Consider the following 18,020-nt stretch of genomic DNA (forward strand, 5'->3'; position numbering starts at 1 on the left):
GAGGTATCCCTTGTGTTATCTGAGGGTCAAGGTGACCCAGATGCCTGAAAACAAATTTATTGGAGGTATCCCTTGTGTTATTTCAGTGTCAAGGTGACCCAGAGGCCTGAAAACAAATGTGTTGGAGGTATCCCTTGTGTTATCCCAGGGTCAAGGTGACCCAGATGCCTGAAAACAAATGTATTGGAAGTATCCCTTGTTTTAGTTCAGGGTTGAGGTGACCCAGATGCCTGAAAACAAATGTGTTGGAGGTATCCCTTGTGTTATCTCAGGGTCAAGGTGACCCAGATGCCTGAAAATAAATGTGTTGCAGGTATCCCTTGTTTTATCTCAGGGTAAAGGTGACCCTGATGCCTGAAAACAAATGTGTTTGAGGGTATTTCTTGTGTTATCTCAGGGTCAAGGGCAATGACCTTTACAAGTTTACATGTATTTATAAGGTAAGGTAAAACTTTATTGATCACTCAGGAGGTCTCCTTTGGGAAATTGTTTATGAAAAGCCAGGGATACCAACACAAGGGATACCTCAAACACATTTGTTTTCGGACCACAGGGTCAGCTTGACCCTGAGATAACACAAGGGTTAAAGCTTAACTTCTACTTCTTTTTTGAGCGTATCAAGTTAGGTGTCTATTGGAAGTATTCTCAAATAACAAAATACAGGTAACAGCTCTGGTTCAAGTTGAAGACTTTCATTCTTGGTTACCGTGGCAAACCTTTCCGCCGCAAAGAATAAATCATCCGTTTATTAAAAATAAAGCTGTCACCGTCTCTCCCATGACTTCTCAGAGTTATACCTCTGCGCTTTTCGGTTCCGTGGAGAGCGACACATTTGAATAATTGTGGCACAAACATTCCAACAGCTTTCAGATATTGTTCTGATATTGATTTGTTGAAGGCTGGAGTTAACAGGCAATAAGCCCCTTGCTCTAAGTAAGCAGCAATCTGAATGCTGTCATGGTAGAGGTCATTACGGTGTTTGAATTATACGACCTTAGACGGAAGCGAAAAAGGAAAGGGGTTGCTGCCCGGGTTGCATGACTGCCCACTGGACAGCGGAGATAGCTCTCTCTGGTTAAACAGTTCAGTGGAGGGCTGAGCCCCGGTGTCTTGCTCGTTATTGGACTTGTCATTGTCACTCAAAAAAAAAAGCCGGAGTGACAGAGGACCCCATTACCCGATTCACCTTCCATCCCTCAGCGGAAAGGGCAGCTTTCATCATACGAGAACAAGAACATCTCCACCACGTAGCATTAGATGAAGGTATATTCGTTTTTCTATTTAGATGGTATTTTTGGTGCCCTCAAAAAAAAAAAAAGAAAAAAGTCTGCTTATTAAATCGCCGGTAAGTATGTTGAAGCTGGTCTTCCCCAGAGAAAGATTATCTACTTAATTAAAAGGACCAGCAGGAAAGGGCGGTATAATTATTAAAGACCCATTTCCGTTAATCCCTGGCTCTGCGGCGGGGAGACGCTCACAGTGCAGCCGGGGCATGACCGGCCGGTTTAGTCCGGGGACCACACGGGTCAAACGGAAGTTGAAGCAGTCGGTGGACAAAAAAAAAAAAAAGGAAGAAGAAGTATTTCTTTTATTTTTTTGTTAAACCGCAGCTGAACCCGAGAGAGGAAAATAATTTGGCGAAAAGTCCCAGAGTCAAGAGGCGAAAATAGTAGACGAGCCAGTGAATTATGAGGTGAAGCAGCGGAACAGAGGAAGTTTTATTCCTGCGGTTGCGGTCGCTGCAGCTCTATACATCAACCACGTCCATTCCGACGGATTTAGGAAAGATTCTGATCAAGCAAGAATAAAAAAATAAATAAATGAAAAAAAAAAGAGTGCGGTCAATACACATGTGTAAGACTGTAGATCTCCACTGGTCTCGGTTCTGGGGGGCCTTTGATTTGTGGATCACAGCTGGGCCCGTGGAAGACATTTCAGTGGGCAGCTGTGGACGCTTAATCTCCCCGGCACTGACACAGGCTCAATTAATAGATGGCACACTTTGGGGTTCGGCTCGAGACTTGTCAGCGCACCATCAGATAAATCACGTGCAGAGGCTCCACAATGGCTATCCCAGAGTCTCTGGCCTCTGCGACTGGATTCTCGCTGTTTACGTAGTCTTAGCTACGGTTATATCTTCCAGTTAAGTGCCAATTCTTCTTGAACTTCCAACCATCCTTTCATGTTGAAAAAAGAGAAATCACACATCTGTGCTTGGTGACGCTCTATAGGCTACCGACTTACAACACTATGTGTATTTGTGTAACAGCCGTTTGTGCTTTTTAATCAATCGCAGTGACGGCCAGTTGTCGAGCATTCATTTCTAGTTTGGCTGAAACATCTAAGAAGCAACAGCCATGTTGACATTCTCTCCTGTACATCCATACAGCTTCAGATTCTACCTTAGCATGTGTAGATAGATAGATAGATAGATAGATAGATAGATAGATAGATAGATAGATAGATACAATGGATAGATAGATAGATAGATAGATAGATAGATAGATAGATAGATAGATAGATAGATAGATAGATAGATAGATAGATAGATAGATAGATAGATAGATAGATAGATAGATAGATAGATAGATAGATAGATAGATAGATAGATACAATAGATAGATAGATAGATAGATAGATAGATAGATAGATAGATAGATAGATAGATAGATAGATAGATAGATAGATAGATAGATAGATAGATAGATAGATAGATAGATAGATAGATAGATAGATAGATAGATAGATAGATAGATAGATAGATAGATAGATAGATAGATAGATGGATGGATACGATAGATAGATACAATAGATGGATGGATGGATGGATGGATGGATAGATACAATAGATAGATGGATGGACAGATACATACATAGATAGATGGATGGACAGATACATACATAGATAGATAGATAGATAGATAGATAGATAGATAGATAGATAGATAGATAGATAGATAGATAGATAGATAGATAGATAGATAGATAGATAGATAGATAGATAGATAGATAGATAGATAGATAGATAGATAGATAGATAGATAGATAGATAGATAGATAGATAGATAGATAGATAGATAGATAGATAGATAGATAGATAGATAGATAGATAGATAGATAGATAGATAGATAGATAGATAGATAGATAGATAGATAGATAGATAGATAGATAGATAGATAGATAGATAGATAGATAGATAGATAGATAGATAGATAGATAGATAGATAGATAGATAGATAGATAGATAGATAGATAGATAGATAGATAGATAGATAGATAGATAGATAGATAGATAGATAGATAGATAGATAGATAGATAGATAGATAGATAGATAGATAGATAGATAGATAGATAGATAGATAGATGGATGGATGGATGGATACAGTAGATGGATAGATGGATGGATGGATACAGTAGATGGATATATAGAGTAGATAGTTTGATAGATGGATACATAGAGTAGATAGAGTATATAGAGTAGATAGAATAGATGGATAGATAGATATATAGAGTAGATAGATATATAGAGTAGATAGAGTAGAGTAGATAGAATAGATAGAGTAGAGTAGATAGAATAGATGGATAGATAGATATACAGAGTAGAAAGAATAGATGGATGGATGGATCTAGATAGATAGATACAACAGGAAACGTCACATTGCAAATATAAGACAACAAATAGATTATTTAATTATATTTTTATAAACTTTTTCTTATATATCTATATTTCTTTTTTTTTTTGACCAAGTTCATGTTTCTTTGCATTTGTATTGAAAATCATTCACCAGGCCATAGTCTTTTTTGGTGAAAGAATCATTGAAAAAGTAAAAAAACAAGTTTCCCCCCTGTGCATATCGGTTGCTCCCAGTTGAAAAATAAATAAATAAATATAGATTTTAAGGAAGGAAATAAACAAGCTGGAAAAAAGATGTGCGTTGATAAACTGCCGCATGAAGCCATCAAACACCTTCTGATCTTAAACACCGTATTTAAAAAAAAACATCCCATCAGTGGAACGTAGCAGGGTTGACTACCTTTTGTAGAACCCACTTCATTTCTGCGGACCCCTGCTGTGAAGCCTCTTTCATGTTTAAACTCACCACATTGTGATGCATTTCTTGTTTTCTCTTGTTAGCGGCCCTTCTCTTTTCTTTTCTTTTTTTTTGGTTCAGAGAACCTTGCAAGGGATATAAATAAATTGTCCTTTTCATAAAAGTCAAGTTTACAACAACAAAAAAAAGTAATATATAGAAGAGTGATTTCCGGTCGTACGTGCCTCTCTGAGGTTGTTTATCTTGTTTGTGAGGGCTTAGGGAAGCATGAGGAAAAAAAAGGAAGGCATTGGTACCGAGCAAGTTCCCACATGCTATCACACGTCTCATTGAGGGGGTGTGGGGGGGTGATTTGGCTCCTTCTTTCAAACACTCTCTCAGCTTCTTTTTTCCTTTGGCAATAACAGTAAACCCAGAGTGCCAAAGGTAATCTAACCTGGGAGACGTGGCGATAATAGCTACATCGACGGAGCGCTTGTTTGTAATAAGAGACCGGACGACGAGTCAAAGGTGAAAAATGACTGTCATATCGAACAAAAAGGGGGTTTTATGTGCGATGATAGGTAGACCTCACACTCGGAAATAAGAGTTTTTCAAAAGTGTAAAGTGGAAATAATGGATCCCCTGAAGGACCAGGTATCATCCCAAGCCCAGCGGCGATTACAGTTTGTTGTATTGAAGCTGCTCTGATCAGGTTTTTCATATCTGAAAAAAAAAGGCCTCCGAGGTTGATTTCATATCAAGTTGAATTTGATGGGATTTGTGGGGTTTGTAAAGAGAGAAAAAGGTGACCTCGTCGAGTGCTTTTGTCTGGGACAGAATGACTCCGCTTCCTCGGCGCTGTGAAAACAAGACGCTTGAAACGACGTCTCGCATGTGTTTTTTTTTTTTTTAAGGAGGATGGTGAAGAGTTCAGGGCGACTCGGGGCCTCGGCTCCGGGTCGTCCGCAGCTGTCGGACTCTTCTCCGGCTTGAACAACTGGGTCACATGAGCCTCTTCATTTTATTGTTATGTCAGTCTGAAGGTACAATAGTGACGTTTGATGTTGTTTGTTTATGGCAGACCTGGGAATATTCAGGACTCTGATCCCTGATGTCAAAATACTGTAAAACTGACCATGTTGACGTGTATTTTGATGGCTTTCTATTAATTATAATAATAGTTAAATTCTAAATATTACCTGATTTAAATATTTAAATATTTTGTCTTGTCTTTTCTTTCTTTTGTGATTCTTTTCTATGGGTAAAGATTGTTTGTTTTTATAAGGTAAACTGCTTTCATACCACTTTTTAAAATGGAATTCATATTAAATACAATGTAACTTGAGTTATTTAAAGGCGTTATCATACTTTTTGAGCATTTAACAAGTATATTTAAATATAATACATTTTAAAATGATAACTTATACAATAAGAAACCTAACAAGAATTTTACTTTTATTTATTCGTTTTTTTAAAGCTTTTTGTTTCTTCTTTATTTTGGTTTGATTGTCCCTTATAACTGTCTCAATATGTGACGTAGCCCCTGAGGAATTTATTTCCCACCCCTCGTTTATAGTGATCTGTATTTTTATTTTAGAAAAAAACAATGGGATCATAAACAAAAAATATATCAATTAATGAATACTTTGGTTAAACATATCCAATGTTAATATAGTTTATTCTATCATTGTTGCACATATAACATTGTAATAACTTGTCTCTACTATATATGAATGTAGGGGTCCACATTTTGATTGGATAGGGTTGAAAAAGTTAATAATATCTGTTGTATATTGCTTTTTAGACATAATAAAGTTTGTGTTAAGTTGAAGGACTATAAGGAAAAAAGTTGTTAAAAATAAAAGGATCGATGACACATCGTTATTATATTGTTATGTATGTATTTATAAATATTTTTATTTATTTATTTATTGTTTGTTATGCTTGAAAGACATAGTTTTATCGCTTGAGAAAAACAACGTAGTTCCTTCTAAAACCAGTAATTCAAAATTAAAATAATTAATGGTTAATATATGTTTTTTATATGTACATTTTGACACTAAAGCTAGATTTTTTTTAATTTTTTTTTTTTAACTTGAAGTAACTATGTTTTTTGCTCATCATTTAAAAAACAACTTCGTTCTTTTCCTTAATTATCTTTTAGGTAACACTATTAGAAAAACAACATATTTGACGTAAGTAATGCCTGAAGTGAATTGAAGTACAGATATATTAAATAGATATCATTGGTTTAGTGGTCAGTTTATAAAATGACATGTAATAAAAGCTCTCTTTTAAATAGATAGATAGATAGATTGGTAGGTAGAGGGGTAGATGGATGGATGGATGGATGGATGGATGGATGGATGGATGGATGGATGGATGGATGGATGGATGGATGGATGGATGGATGGATCTGAGGTAATAAACTGTACCCAAGACAGCTTGATTTAAGAACAATCTGGTGTTTAAACTTAACTATTTTATTGTTAAACAAATGAGAATAATCTTACTTTATTATTATGTTTTTTCTTCCCGATATGAGTCATGGTCACCGCCGTAACTCTGATTACCACCGATGGTTCCAGCTTCTGTGTCCTGGGATTTTTGGAAACTGTGGTAATCTGTAGGTGTTTCGTATCACAGCGCAGAGTAACATCTGTGAATATATGCCCGGTCCATTCAATTAGTCCAAATCCCTTGTTTACCGAGGTATTACGTTGCTGAATGAAGATTATCGTTTCCTTTCCTGGGTACAGTAGCAAAAATGAGCTCCGGGTTCTGTAGCATTTCGGAAAATTGCCGCGATTAGAAAACATAATCCGGCAGCGCCAGGGACCGACCACAATAGCTTTACACGTTTTTCTCATCTGACATTTAGTTCAGCCAGATCTCTGATTGGCACTTGATTAGCGGCTAATCCGCGTCATTATCTCCTTCAGTGAAATTAGTTGAGTAGAAAATTGTGTCGTAAATCACGGAGGTGAGATCGCGGAGGAGCTTTGATCTTTCTTTTTTTTTTGTTCTACTATAGCTCCGGAAGACGGGGAAGAAAGAAGGGAAAACGTGTAGTTACCATGGCGACGGTAAAATAAGGCGAAAAAGGGGAAGCGGGATGTTAGTTTGGAAGATTTAAGTCTCCTCGCCTGAGCTGACGTTATGCTACATGTCTAGTATCCACAGAGGGCGGTGGGATGTGTGGCTCCTGCCGGGAGATTAGGGATCCGAGCATCAAATATTTAACTGTATATTTTGTGCAACAGTATAAAAAAAATTGCTACTTTTCCAAGGATATTGAAAACCTTGAAACTGGTGTTGGATATTTCTGTACTATTGACGTGTCCTGGTTCGACCCTCCTTATTATTCTTAACATGTTAGGTTAATGAATAATATATGTATCTAGCATTCAACAGTCCAGTGTAGTATTTACTGACTCAAAGATATCGAGGCAGAAAAAAAGTAACATGAACACACACTTCCTAGACATTCCTCTAGGAATATATATCTTTTAGCATCAGAGAGAAAATGTGTGGATAAACTTACGAAAAATGGCAACATAATAGCGCATTTGACATCACAATATTGTAGTAAATTATCTTGTCCGGTACAGGGAAACGGCGAATGGCTCTTCTTCAGGTACTATTATGTTTCTGTTTTCTTCCTCCAATGACAGTGTACCACATAATTCAACTTTTTTCTTCTTCAATACTTTTTTTCTTTTAAATTCCATTAAGGGCAGGGGCTTGTCACAGATTTTGTTAATATCATGTTTATTTATCTTTTTACAGAAGGGAGAACAGGTGGGGTGTGGGGCGAAAAAAATAAATACAATTATAACGATTTAAAAGGTGCTTGTTTGGCGATTTTAAGAGTAATGCTTTTATTATATTATATTTTATTTATTATATTTTATTATATTTGTCCTCTAATGACAGTCATTTTTATTGCACTTGTTTTCATTAATCTATCATCTGTGTTGCTGGAAAAACTATTCCTCCAGAGGGATCAATAAAGTTGATCTAATCTGTATTTATACCTAATTTCACTGTGTGTAATATATGATATGAAACCATGCATTTAATTGTTAATGCATAGAAATGTTTATTTCCAAAAAAATTTAATAATAATAATCCAATTAACCAGTAAAAATATAACACAGGATCTGCTTATCTTTGAGTCCTTTAATTAGCATTTCCTAGAGGAACACAATATATTTGAATAAATAAAGTTAAGGTTGTTGTACTACTGTACTATTATTTTTGTTTTAATTGTATTAGAATGTCGACTTACATTGAGTTTGCAAGATTTTTTTTTTTCTTAAAGGTCACCTAATCTGAAAACCCAGCTCTTCTGACTTATTCACATGTAAATGTTGAAGTCGTCCTCTTCAAAATGCAGTAGGTCATTCATCATGATGTTGCTTTGTTTTAAAGTTATGACTTAATAAAGTTCTCTCCCGTCTGAAATCTTGCCAAACGAGATTAAGGTTTAAATTATACATTCTGACGTGACACTGGTGAAAAGTCCTCCCCTAGAAGCCCTAATTCAGTTAAGTAGCTACATGTGAATCGTGAAACAAAGTAAATATTTATATAAACATGGAGTTACTTCTGCCTTTAGGTGTTTTTGTAATGTGTACATTAAGCAGCAAACCTTATTTTTATTATTCGTTTTTAATGTACACAATGGGAGTTTTAGGGGTGAGTTTGAAATTTACGTGAGTCCTTGAATGCCACTTGTGTTTTTGTGACCAATCAGAGCAGAGTGGGCGTGGTTGCTTGGACTAGATTGATTCTCAGCCCAAACAGCGTATTTTAAGAGGGCGGGGCTTAAGCGTACTTTCTAATGTAAATATCTTTATTAAATGAGAGTTTTGTGCAAAAAGAAAAATACTGATGAGTATAAAAGAGGTCCTAGATCAATTTAAGAGACACTTAAATCATTAGGTGCCCTTTTTTTTTTAATGTTAATTGACTCCAAATTAATTTGCTTTATTATGGATTGTTTATTCGTTGTGTATCGTGTTTGTTGGCTTGTGTTCATCTACGTTTAAACTTATCCAAGTCAACCTCTTTACCACGTCCCCCCAGGTAGCGAGAAGCTCACCCCCCTGTCTCTCCAGCCTCCTCTGGCTCCAGCCCTGAACCCAAACCTCAGAGGAGCTGAAAATAATTAGATGAGAAAATTGCCGCTGACACTATTTCAGAAGAGCCGGGTATCGTAATGAGAGCAGATCAGGTATTCATTGTGTCTGAGGGAGCCATTCAAAGCCTTTGGTTTTTCGGGATGCCCGGGAGAAGACTTGGGAGCATAAGCAGAGATTTGCCGGTCCCTATAATTCACGTGGGACCCGATGCCTTGAGAGAGGTGCGGCTCCTACAATAGCCAAGGTTACAGCTGAGTAACTCATTCAAGCTCTTTTAAAAATGACGCCAGAAACTCGCACAAGGGCTCGTCTTCTTCTTTGTCTCGCCCAATACGTCTCCGGCTGTTGCCGTTATTAGCTTTGAGGAATGCTGCGCTGGCGGCGCTCAAAGTTATCCTCATTAGAATTGTGCCAGAGTAGATTCCCTCTGAACGGATGGCGCGGAGAAGACAAATCATTTTTTTGTCCTACATTGACCGAACGGAGAGACATGTGCCGTATCCGTTACAGTCGGGGGGGAAGGAAGGCCATTTTTGTGGGTGAATAGATGCAGCTGCCTCGGCCTGAATGCGATGTTGAATAAAAGTATTTTGTAAAGAGATAATACATTGAAATACAACGGGGTAAAATTGGTTGTTCGACATTAATTAACATGGTTTTTTACTTTTTCCAAAAAACTGTTAATTGACAAAATTATTATTTTTGTAACTGGCCTTTTTATACTCAGTTTCTTATATGTTGATGACACCATTCTCTTATCTCTACCCCATTATTATGTGAGGAAGACACTTTAAAGATAGTGGCAACAAATGAAACGACACTAAACGTGGTAATAAAAACAAAATCTATGATTTCTTTTTTTTTTGTTTTGTTTTGTTGAGTCAACATACTGTAAGCATTTATTTAAAAACACCATTAATCTACATTCAAAGCTCTCAATAATGTGGGACATATAAAATACATTAAAAAGGTTAAATAATTAAGTAAAAATGATGTTGTTTTTGAGGTGTTCACAATTTTCCAGGTCTTAATAGCTTTTCAAAAACACTGCGCTGCCTACTCCTCGCTAATATTGTCTCCAAAATGTCTGTGTGACACACTACTTTATATATCTTGAATGGATTATTCTATAGGAAATGTTGCCATGTCTAATTTGATTTAAAATAATTTGTCTGGGGAAACACTTTTTTCTACTCATTATGACAGAAATGACATCTATAATGAACCACCTGTCACTCTTTTCATAACTCTGATTCATTTGTGTCTTACACCCAGTTCAGAAATGTGGTTGCTTGAGGCCTCGGCTCCAGTTCGTAGCACTGCTGTCCATGATACTTAACAAGACATGTGATATTTAAAAGTCCCCATTGATCAACATATTTTTTTGGACATGAGGAAATTCCCCACAATTTTATAAAAACTATTAAAATCTAAGATTTATATATAATAACAATAAAACGGAATAAATATAATAATACTATATGATTAGTACTTTACAACACTACAATAAAAGTGTATATTTGGAGAATTATTATATCATTTATTTAATTTAAAAAGGACCTTTCCGTTGATATATACGATGGAACTACAATTTCTAAAGCCCTTGAATAAAGGTGACATTGCAGGTGAATTACGTAAATTGTAAGACCTATTAAATGAAATTTATGATGTTTATATTTAACCTTTCCTTTTTAAAAAAGGTTTTTCAAATGAGTATATTACAGATTTACACGCTTATATTTGATGGTGGACAGTACAACGTTGCTGGAAAACCTCGACTAATACAATCATACTGACTTGTGTGCGGCTCTGGAGACCAGGTTTTTTGGTTAACGTGGTCTGATATAAAACATTCACTTATTTTCAATTTCAACAAAACAAAATAAGTCGGGACACAATCATATGGCATCTCAAGTTCCCTTCCACTCATTAACACACGCATGAACCGACAGCAGGACATTTAAAGCAGCTCCGCCTATTCCGTGAAGCGGTCGGGAAAATTGAATCTATCCAAAGCTCATTGAAGATCCTGGCAGTCCCAGCTCTGTTTACAGGCACCCCCAATAAACTGAGGAGCCTGTTGAGACTCGCTGGTTTTGTTACCATGTTGTGTGTGTGAGAGCGGAGAAAGTAAAAGAAAGAAAAAAGTTTAAAAAAAACTGGCTAATTAAACATGTAATGTGAGGCTTTTCAAGATTTAAATCTTTGAATGTGAAAGAAAAAAATGTCCAGTTTAGTGTAAGCCATTGATATTGTGTTATCAAGCTGAGAGTTTGGCCATTAAACGTCCCCCCAAAAAAGCTTCTGTGTCAAAAGCTCCTTACATTACTGGTGTGTATTTTTAGAATAAGGTGAAATTCACTTTTTGAAATTCTACAAAATTAATATAAAGTTAATTTCCTGTCTGTGTGAAACCAGAAATATTATTTTCTACAAAATACACTTACAGTGTTCAGGGACCTGCGTTCTGTTCAAGTTGGTTCGCGACTTTGAGTATCTGGTGGTCAAGAGTGAGGGGTTGAAGGGTCAAAGGGTCAGCTGACGTGCAAGCTCCCAGTGTTTCCGGTCTGTATAGCATGTTAGGCTTTTAGCTACAAACAAGTTTGAAATGTCGACTTTTTTTCAATTCAAAATACAATTTCTCATTCCCGGCTTCAATACAAAAGGGAAATTACAGACAGGGGTTTTTGGATGTTTTTAAGTGTGAGCGTTTCCACGATTGTATGAACATACATCTCTGCTTGTAACTCCGAAAAGACACGGATTCCTCTGTAAATAATCCAAAGCCTTAGTTTACAGGAGTAGAAATGGAAATTGAAATTTTAGGTGAACGATCCCTTGACGTCGATTAAAAACTTTATTGACATGACCCCGCTCTAGAAGCGATGTGGATCTACGTCCAGCTTGGATCGGACCAGACTTCTAGTGGGTAGACAATGAACCGATGGGCCACTTTCTATGTCGTAAGGTCCGTCTATTGAGGCGGAGAACACTAGATTAAATGAGATTTTCTGAATTATTTAACCAAAATGACGGACTCTCCCATCATGCATTGCTCAGTATTACTGAGTACTTGAGGGTTCACAAATACAGGGGACTTTCGAGCTTTGTCTACATGGTGAGGGAAAGGCTTCCAAGGTCAACCTGCAAATATCGAGCGTGGAATTATTATATTTAGAGGATCCAAGACAAACCTAATTAGTTTTCTCCATGGTTCTTGAAGAAAGTTGGTATTTCCCTCAGAGCTGGATGAGATTTCAGGATAGAGGCAACTCTGTACTTTGACTGACATCCATGTCACATGATAGAAAATAGATACAGTGCAAATCAAAGTCATCTACAGACTCGCTGAGACACAAATCAGTTACAGTGTTTCCATCCAATAATAAATAACGTCCAAGCTTCTTCTCTTTTACAAAACACTCTTTGTCCGGCTTACTGTGTACATAAAAGAGGTGCATCTTTACAATGAGGGCTTTTTTTTTTTTCATTACACCCTGTACATAACACAAGTCGTGTTTGTGAGACGCTAAGAACCAATTATGATGCAAATAAGACAGTGGCTGACGATCATGGGACAATCTTGTTTGCACAGTGGGTATTATGAAAATGCCAAGCGTGCAGCCTGCACTACATCTGCTCGTCATAGCGTTAAGTAGCTTCCATTGTCAGCTCGAGCGATCCCTCCTCGTGCCCACATCACTGTCAGACTCATGTTACTTTTTCCAGAAAGCCATCAGGATTTGTCTCTGTCAACGGCCTGTCGCTCAGTCCATTAAAGATGATTGATAGAGCAGGAGAATCTTCCGCCCAGCTGTTGTCATTGACTCATCCATGAGAGACTGAAAGCAGCTCGGGAGAGGAGCGTCCCCTTCTCAAAGATCCTTTTGTCTGGAAAGACAATGTGCGGAAGATTTAAGTGCAGAACGTGTTCGTAATCTTTCTTTCAAAGTTTCGGAGATGACTTTATATATTTCAATGGCGGTCAAAACCCCCAACTAATTCAATTTCCTGACCATTTTTTCCTCGTATTCACTTAATTAAATCAACAATAGGTAACATTTTGATATAATAACTCTGTTTAATAATTGGTTTACCTTTGGAAAAAGTCATGACCTAGTGTGGTAGAACGCTCTAGCTGTTATTTTAACGATGCTCTTTACTACATTACTTTGTCTAGACGACCCACTCGGAGAGTCTAGGACCGTCCACTTGACCAACAAACTGCATTACGACAGTAGCTCAGAGAAAGTGTTCGGATCCAGCAAGGGCCTTCCCCGTGTTTTGTCAACAAACCCACATGCTGCATTTGGCAATGGTGCATCATAGATTTTATGGAATTGCAGTGACATACCTTATAATTTTGATTGTTTTTTTATTAAGCTGATTTTCCCAAGAAAAACAAAACTCAGTTGTTTTTTGTTTCTTTATACCTTTGGTCTTACTTGTTAATATTTCATCAACAGGTGTATACTTGCTTTCCACATTTTGGCAGTTTTTACAGAGCAATAATAACAATACAATAATCTATATCTTTTTATATTAAATGTCAGTGGCTCTCGTGAGTGATAACGTTTGGTTGTACATTCCACAGAAAGTACAAATACGGCTTACCAGTAAACTGGATACATTTAAATCAACTTTACCTTCATTACAATTTAAAAAAAATCATCAGCAACTACAATGACCTCAATTGATGAAGATGATCTTTTAATTTTGCCAGGTGGAGTTGATCCTCTTGGATATTCTTCCTTACACCTAGTTTTCTCCAGAGGAATACAGTTTGTTAAAACAAAGTGTAACAAGAATATCACTTATTAACAGAAACTAAAATTGACTTTTAGAGTAACTGATGTGCGAATGGAAAAACTGACTTCTCAAATAAAATATGCAGCAACTTTCAGTCCATCAGCAATGAAGGTAGAAAATCAATCCACCAGTGTTTGGGAGGCAAACCTACAGTATATAAACAAAATAAAGAAAAAGTACAACAGAAGTTCATAAAGTGCAACACAACCCACATTTATCTCTACAAATCTATATCTATAATGGACACTTTTATGAGTGAGCTTGGTTACCCTCGCACAGGTGCTACAGGGTCCTACAGAGCTCTTCTCTACTTCCTTCCTTCCTTCCTTCCTTCCTTCCTTCCTTCCTTCCTTCCTTCCTTCCTTCCTTCCTTCCTTCCTTCCTTCCTTCCTTCCTTCCTTCGTTCCTCCCTCCCTTCCTTCCTTCCTTCCTTCCTTCCTTCCTTCCTTCCTTCCTTCCTTCCTTCCTTCCTTCCTTCCTTCCTTCCTTCCTTCCTTCTTTCCTTCCTTCCTTCCTTCCTTCCGTCTGCAAAGGCAAAAAGGCCGAAAACAGTCGTGCGCTAACTGCTCTCTTGTTATAAGTGCTGTAACACCGTGAAAATTGTTATTTTCTTTGGCAATTTTTAAACTAAATCGACCTTTGTAGCTCAAATATTAAGCAAGTTACAGCCTTTTAAAAAGTCCCAAGTCCTTTTAACGTTTATCCCTTAAGATATTTTTTTCACAAAAAATTAATCATAAACTTCAGCTTGTGTGTATATATTAACAAAAAAAAAAAACATATAAAAAAACAACGCCCTGAGTGGTAATAGATATGGACGATGAAATATCTGCAACAATAATGAGATTATCAAAGTTAAAAATGAACAATTAAGTATCTGTTTAACAATATTCAAACCTTAAAATAGTTATCTTTCAGGTTGAATGTCCTCGAGTTTGAACGGGCGTAACAAAAAAAAAAAAGAAAGTCTCCAGTTCGTCCAACTGTCACCGGCTCCGCTTCTATCTCTGTTATCCACTAATGGCCTGTGAGGATTTTTTACAGGACAACTTGAGGAGGATTTTATGATGTTTCTATGTGATTGATAACATGCTCTTGGAGGGATGTCAGGCTTTCAGAGACGGATAATGTGGATTTCTATCTCTCTGCCTTCTCGTGTAAGACGCGCCATCAATCAACTGCATCGCGGCCTTAACCCGGTAAAATTAAAACCTTAGAAGGGCGGGGCCGGGGGAAGATTCTTCAGCGGAACCGGGACACACACATCAACAGTGCGCCCGACAGAATCAGAACACTACCGTATTCACATCACAACAGAGAATAAAGATATACAATTCCCCACCAATGCGGCTCAGAATGCAGTTAATGGTCCTACTGTATATGGCTGTTGACAGTAGAGAGGAATTACAGGAACAACGGTCTCATTTTCAGCGTGTGTGGAAGTGTTATTAGATCCAAGCCTGGCTAATTTCATTCCTCGCCTCATCAATATATACCAGCAACAAGCATCGCGATGGCAGGTCCACTCTTTCTTCCCGACGGCACCCGCACACAGAAAATCATTCAGGCCGAAGAATACTAGACATTCGCTGCCTCTTAGATGACATATCGATCCCAAATGTTCGCCTTTGATCGACTTGAAGTGCAAATAAATACGTACCTCAAATGTCTTGCTTTATTAGGGGTTTTTGATTAAATCACTCGTTGATCGTCTTCATGCATTGAACTGTTTTTTGTTTGAGGTCGAACACGGAATGTATAATCAGCATATTTCTTTGAGAATTCAGTTCAAAAACGCTTCTTGTTTTTGTTTTTTTTCCGGTTCAAGTTCAAGTTTATTTCCATCTCCTCTACCGTCAGTCACTTCCAGCACAAGCAATTTATGTACAAATATGCATCCTGCATCTTGTTATGTAACGCATCGAATTTAGCATATTGAAGAACAATTGTATATGTATTTTTCCAGCATTTCTTTTTACAATTATTTTCAGTGAAATGTAATTTGACTTGATTTCGCGAGTAGGATCACTGAAAATGTATTTTTAAATAAATAAACATTAGTCAGGATTTTAATACCGCTCAGAGTTACAGCCCCGTTGTTATTTTCTTTTTCTCTGCAAGGATATGAATGTTAAGAATGTGTGAGTGATATTATCTACGGGAGAAGTATTATCCTTGAGCTAAAATGTGCTTTCTTTTATTCAATATTATTATTTCTTACATTTTTCTTCCGATTTTTGTTGCGTACAGTTTCCAGATGAGACTTTGCTTTTGATACCTGATTTGACTTATTTCAGCAGTGAGATAGAGATTTAGGGAATGCCAAACATGCACTTTTCTCTTCGTTCAGTCTGTCTCTTTTTCTGTCAGTATTCTATTTTCTCCATCATTGATAAAGTTTATCTTGTGCAAATAAGTTTAAAAAAAAAGAAAGAAAAAAAAAGGTCCCGGTACTGATCCCTGAGGAACTCCATTTCTTGAAAAAATCTACAACTTCGTGTCGCCCTCATCGTCTCCCTTCCTTTCTGTGTTTGTCGCAGTGGACGGTTGTATACACAAGGCGGCGGGCGCGTGTCTCTACGACGAGTGTCACTCACTCAATGGCTGTGAAACCGGGAAGGCTAAGATCACCTGTGGCTACGATCTCCCTGCGAAATGTAAGTGCACTTCATTTCCTTCTTCCTCCACGCAACACCGTGTGTACCTTTTTGACGCACACTGCACACTGGATGTATACTGGTATAATGTTGTAGATAAGGGCGTGCCTGACTACTATGGCGTCTGACCTTGCTGACTCTGCATAAATGTGCACCACCCTTCGCTGGAGAGGGTTTTGTTATTCAGCTTGTTGATCACTTTCAAATGAATGCAGAAGAAGTCAAGTGTGATTGCTTTGGATACAGTGTATTGAACACATTATGCATGTGAAGACACATGTTCTTATTTCTGGCTACGACACGCCAGGTACTGACATATGAATATTTTGCCTCGCGGGCATGAAGGTCGTCTGTCCAGATAGTAAGTAAGTAAGTAAGCAACTTTTATTTGTATAGCTCTTTTCCAGACCAGGGTCACAAAGCGCTTAAACAAACAAAACAATATTCAAAAAAATGATTTACTTTAAAGGTCAAGATAGAACTGATAACACAACAGGAATTCCAGAAAATCAAGGAAATAGAAGCACTTCTGGGTAATTTCTGTCGATTCTCCCTGGTTTTTAACTTAAATGGAAATTAAAGTCCAAATAGGTAGAGGTGGATTGTGTTTGTACGGTCCAGGAATGGAACCGGACAAGAATGACCAAAATGCATATATCTGATATCTCAGCAAAACTATAATAGACGGTTTATAACACGGTATCTGCGACATCTGTTACGGTTTAGTCGGACTCCAGTCAAGAGGTGGAGTTTGTCTAATTATGGTTGGGGCGGTGAAACGACGCCCATTTATTTGAGGCTACGTTCTCAGTCATCAGTGAAGTCGACGACGCCCCTTATTATTGGACATTTGCTGGAACTAATGAACAGGGATATAATCAAAAAAAAATCTGTAAAAAAAAGTCAATAGTGAAATGATTTATGAAACTAAGGCTATACATATAATTTCATCATGAACTTCTGAAGCTCTCAAGCAATAGTATATGTTCAAATATGCGTCTACTTTTGGAATGTACTTTCATGTTCACAGACACAAACTTCCCAGTTTCCATGACGACAATCTGTTGTCAAGGCATCGGCTCACCTTAACGTGTGGCGGGAGATGGTATGAAAACACAGTTTTGGAGAAACTTTGAATTGAAATAAGATGTCATTATAGTCACATTTGGATTTAAATGAAGAGGATTTCAAGTTTGGAAATGATTCTGGAGACAACTTTAAGGCATGATTAGATAAGTTATCAATGGTGAACTGATGGTAATGAAGCCATGAAGAAGTTGAAAAACCTGGTCATAATGACACCTGTCCTTTAGATATAATCTTAACAGCAGCAACTCGATTTCTTGCCCAAAACGACCTTTAATAAAAGCA

At 37.3% G+C, this 18,020-nt stretch overlaps 1 protein-coding gene across 2 annotated transcripts in view; it reads left to right on the forward strand.

Moving 5' to 3' along the window:
* The window catches only part of macrod2 (mono-ADP ribosylhydrolase 2), a 577,216-nt gene that overhangs the window by 209,379 nt on the left and 349,817 nt on the right, over nucleotides 1–18,020 (forward strand). For both annotated transcript variants that reach the window (XM_087802705.1, XM_087802704.1), the window contains exon 5: nucleotides 16,533–16,649. In XM_087802705.1, the coding sequence (XP_087658831.1) occupies nucleotides 16,533–16,649 (117 nt within the window). The remainder of the gene's footprint in view (nucleotides 1–16,532; nucleotides 16,650–18,020) is intronic.

This window comes from Callionymus lyra, chromosome 11 (genome assembly GCF_982586985.1).
Source record: "Callionymus lyra chromosome 11, fCalLyr1.hap1.1, whole genome shotgun sequence".
NCBI lineage: Eukaryota > Metazoa > Chordata > Actinopteri > Syngnathiformes > Callionymidae > Callionymus > Callionymus lyra.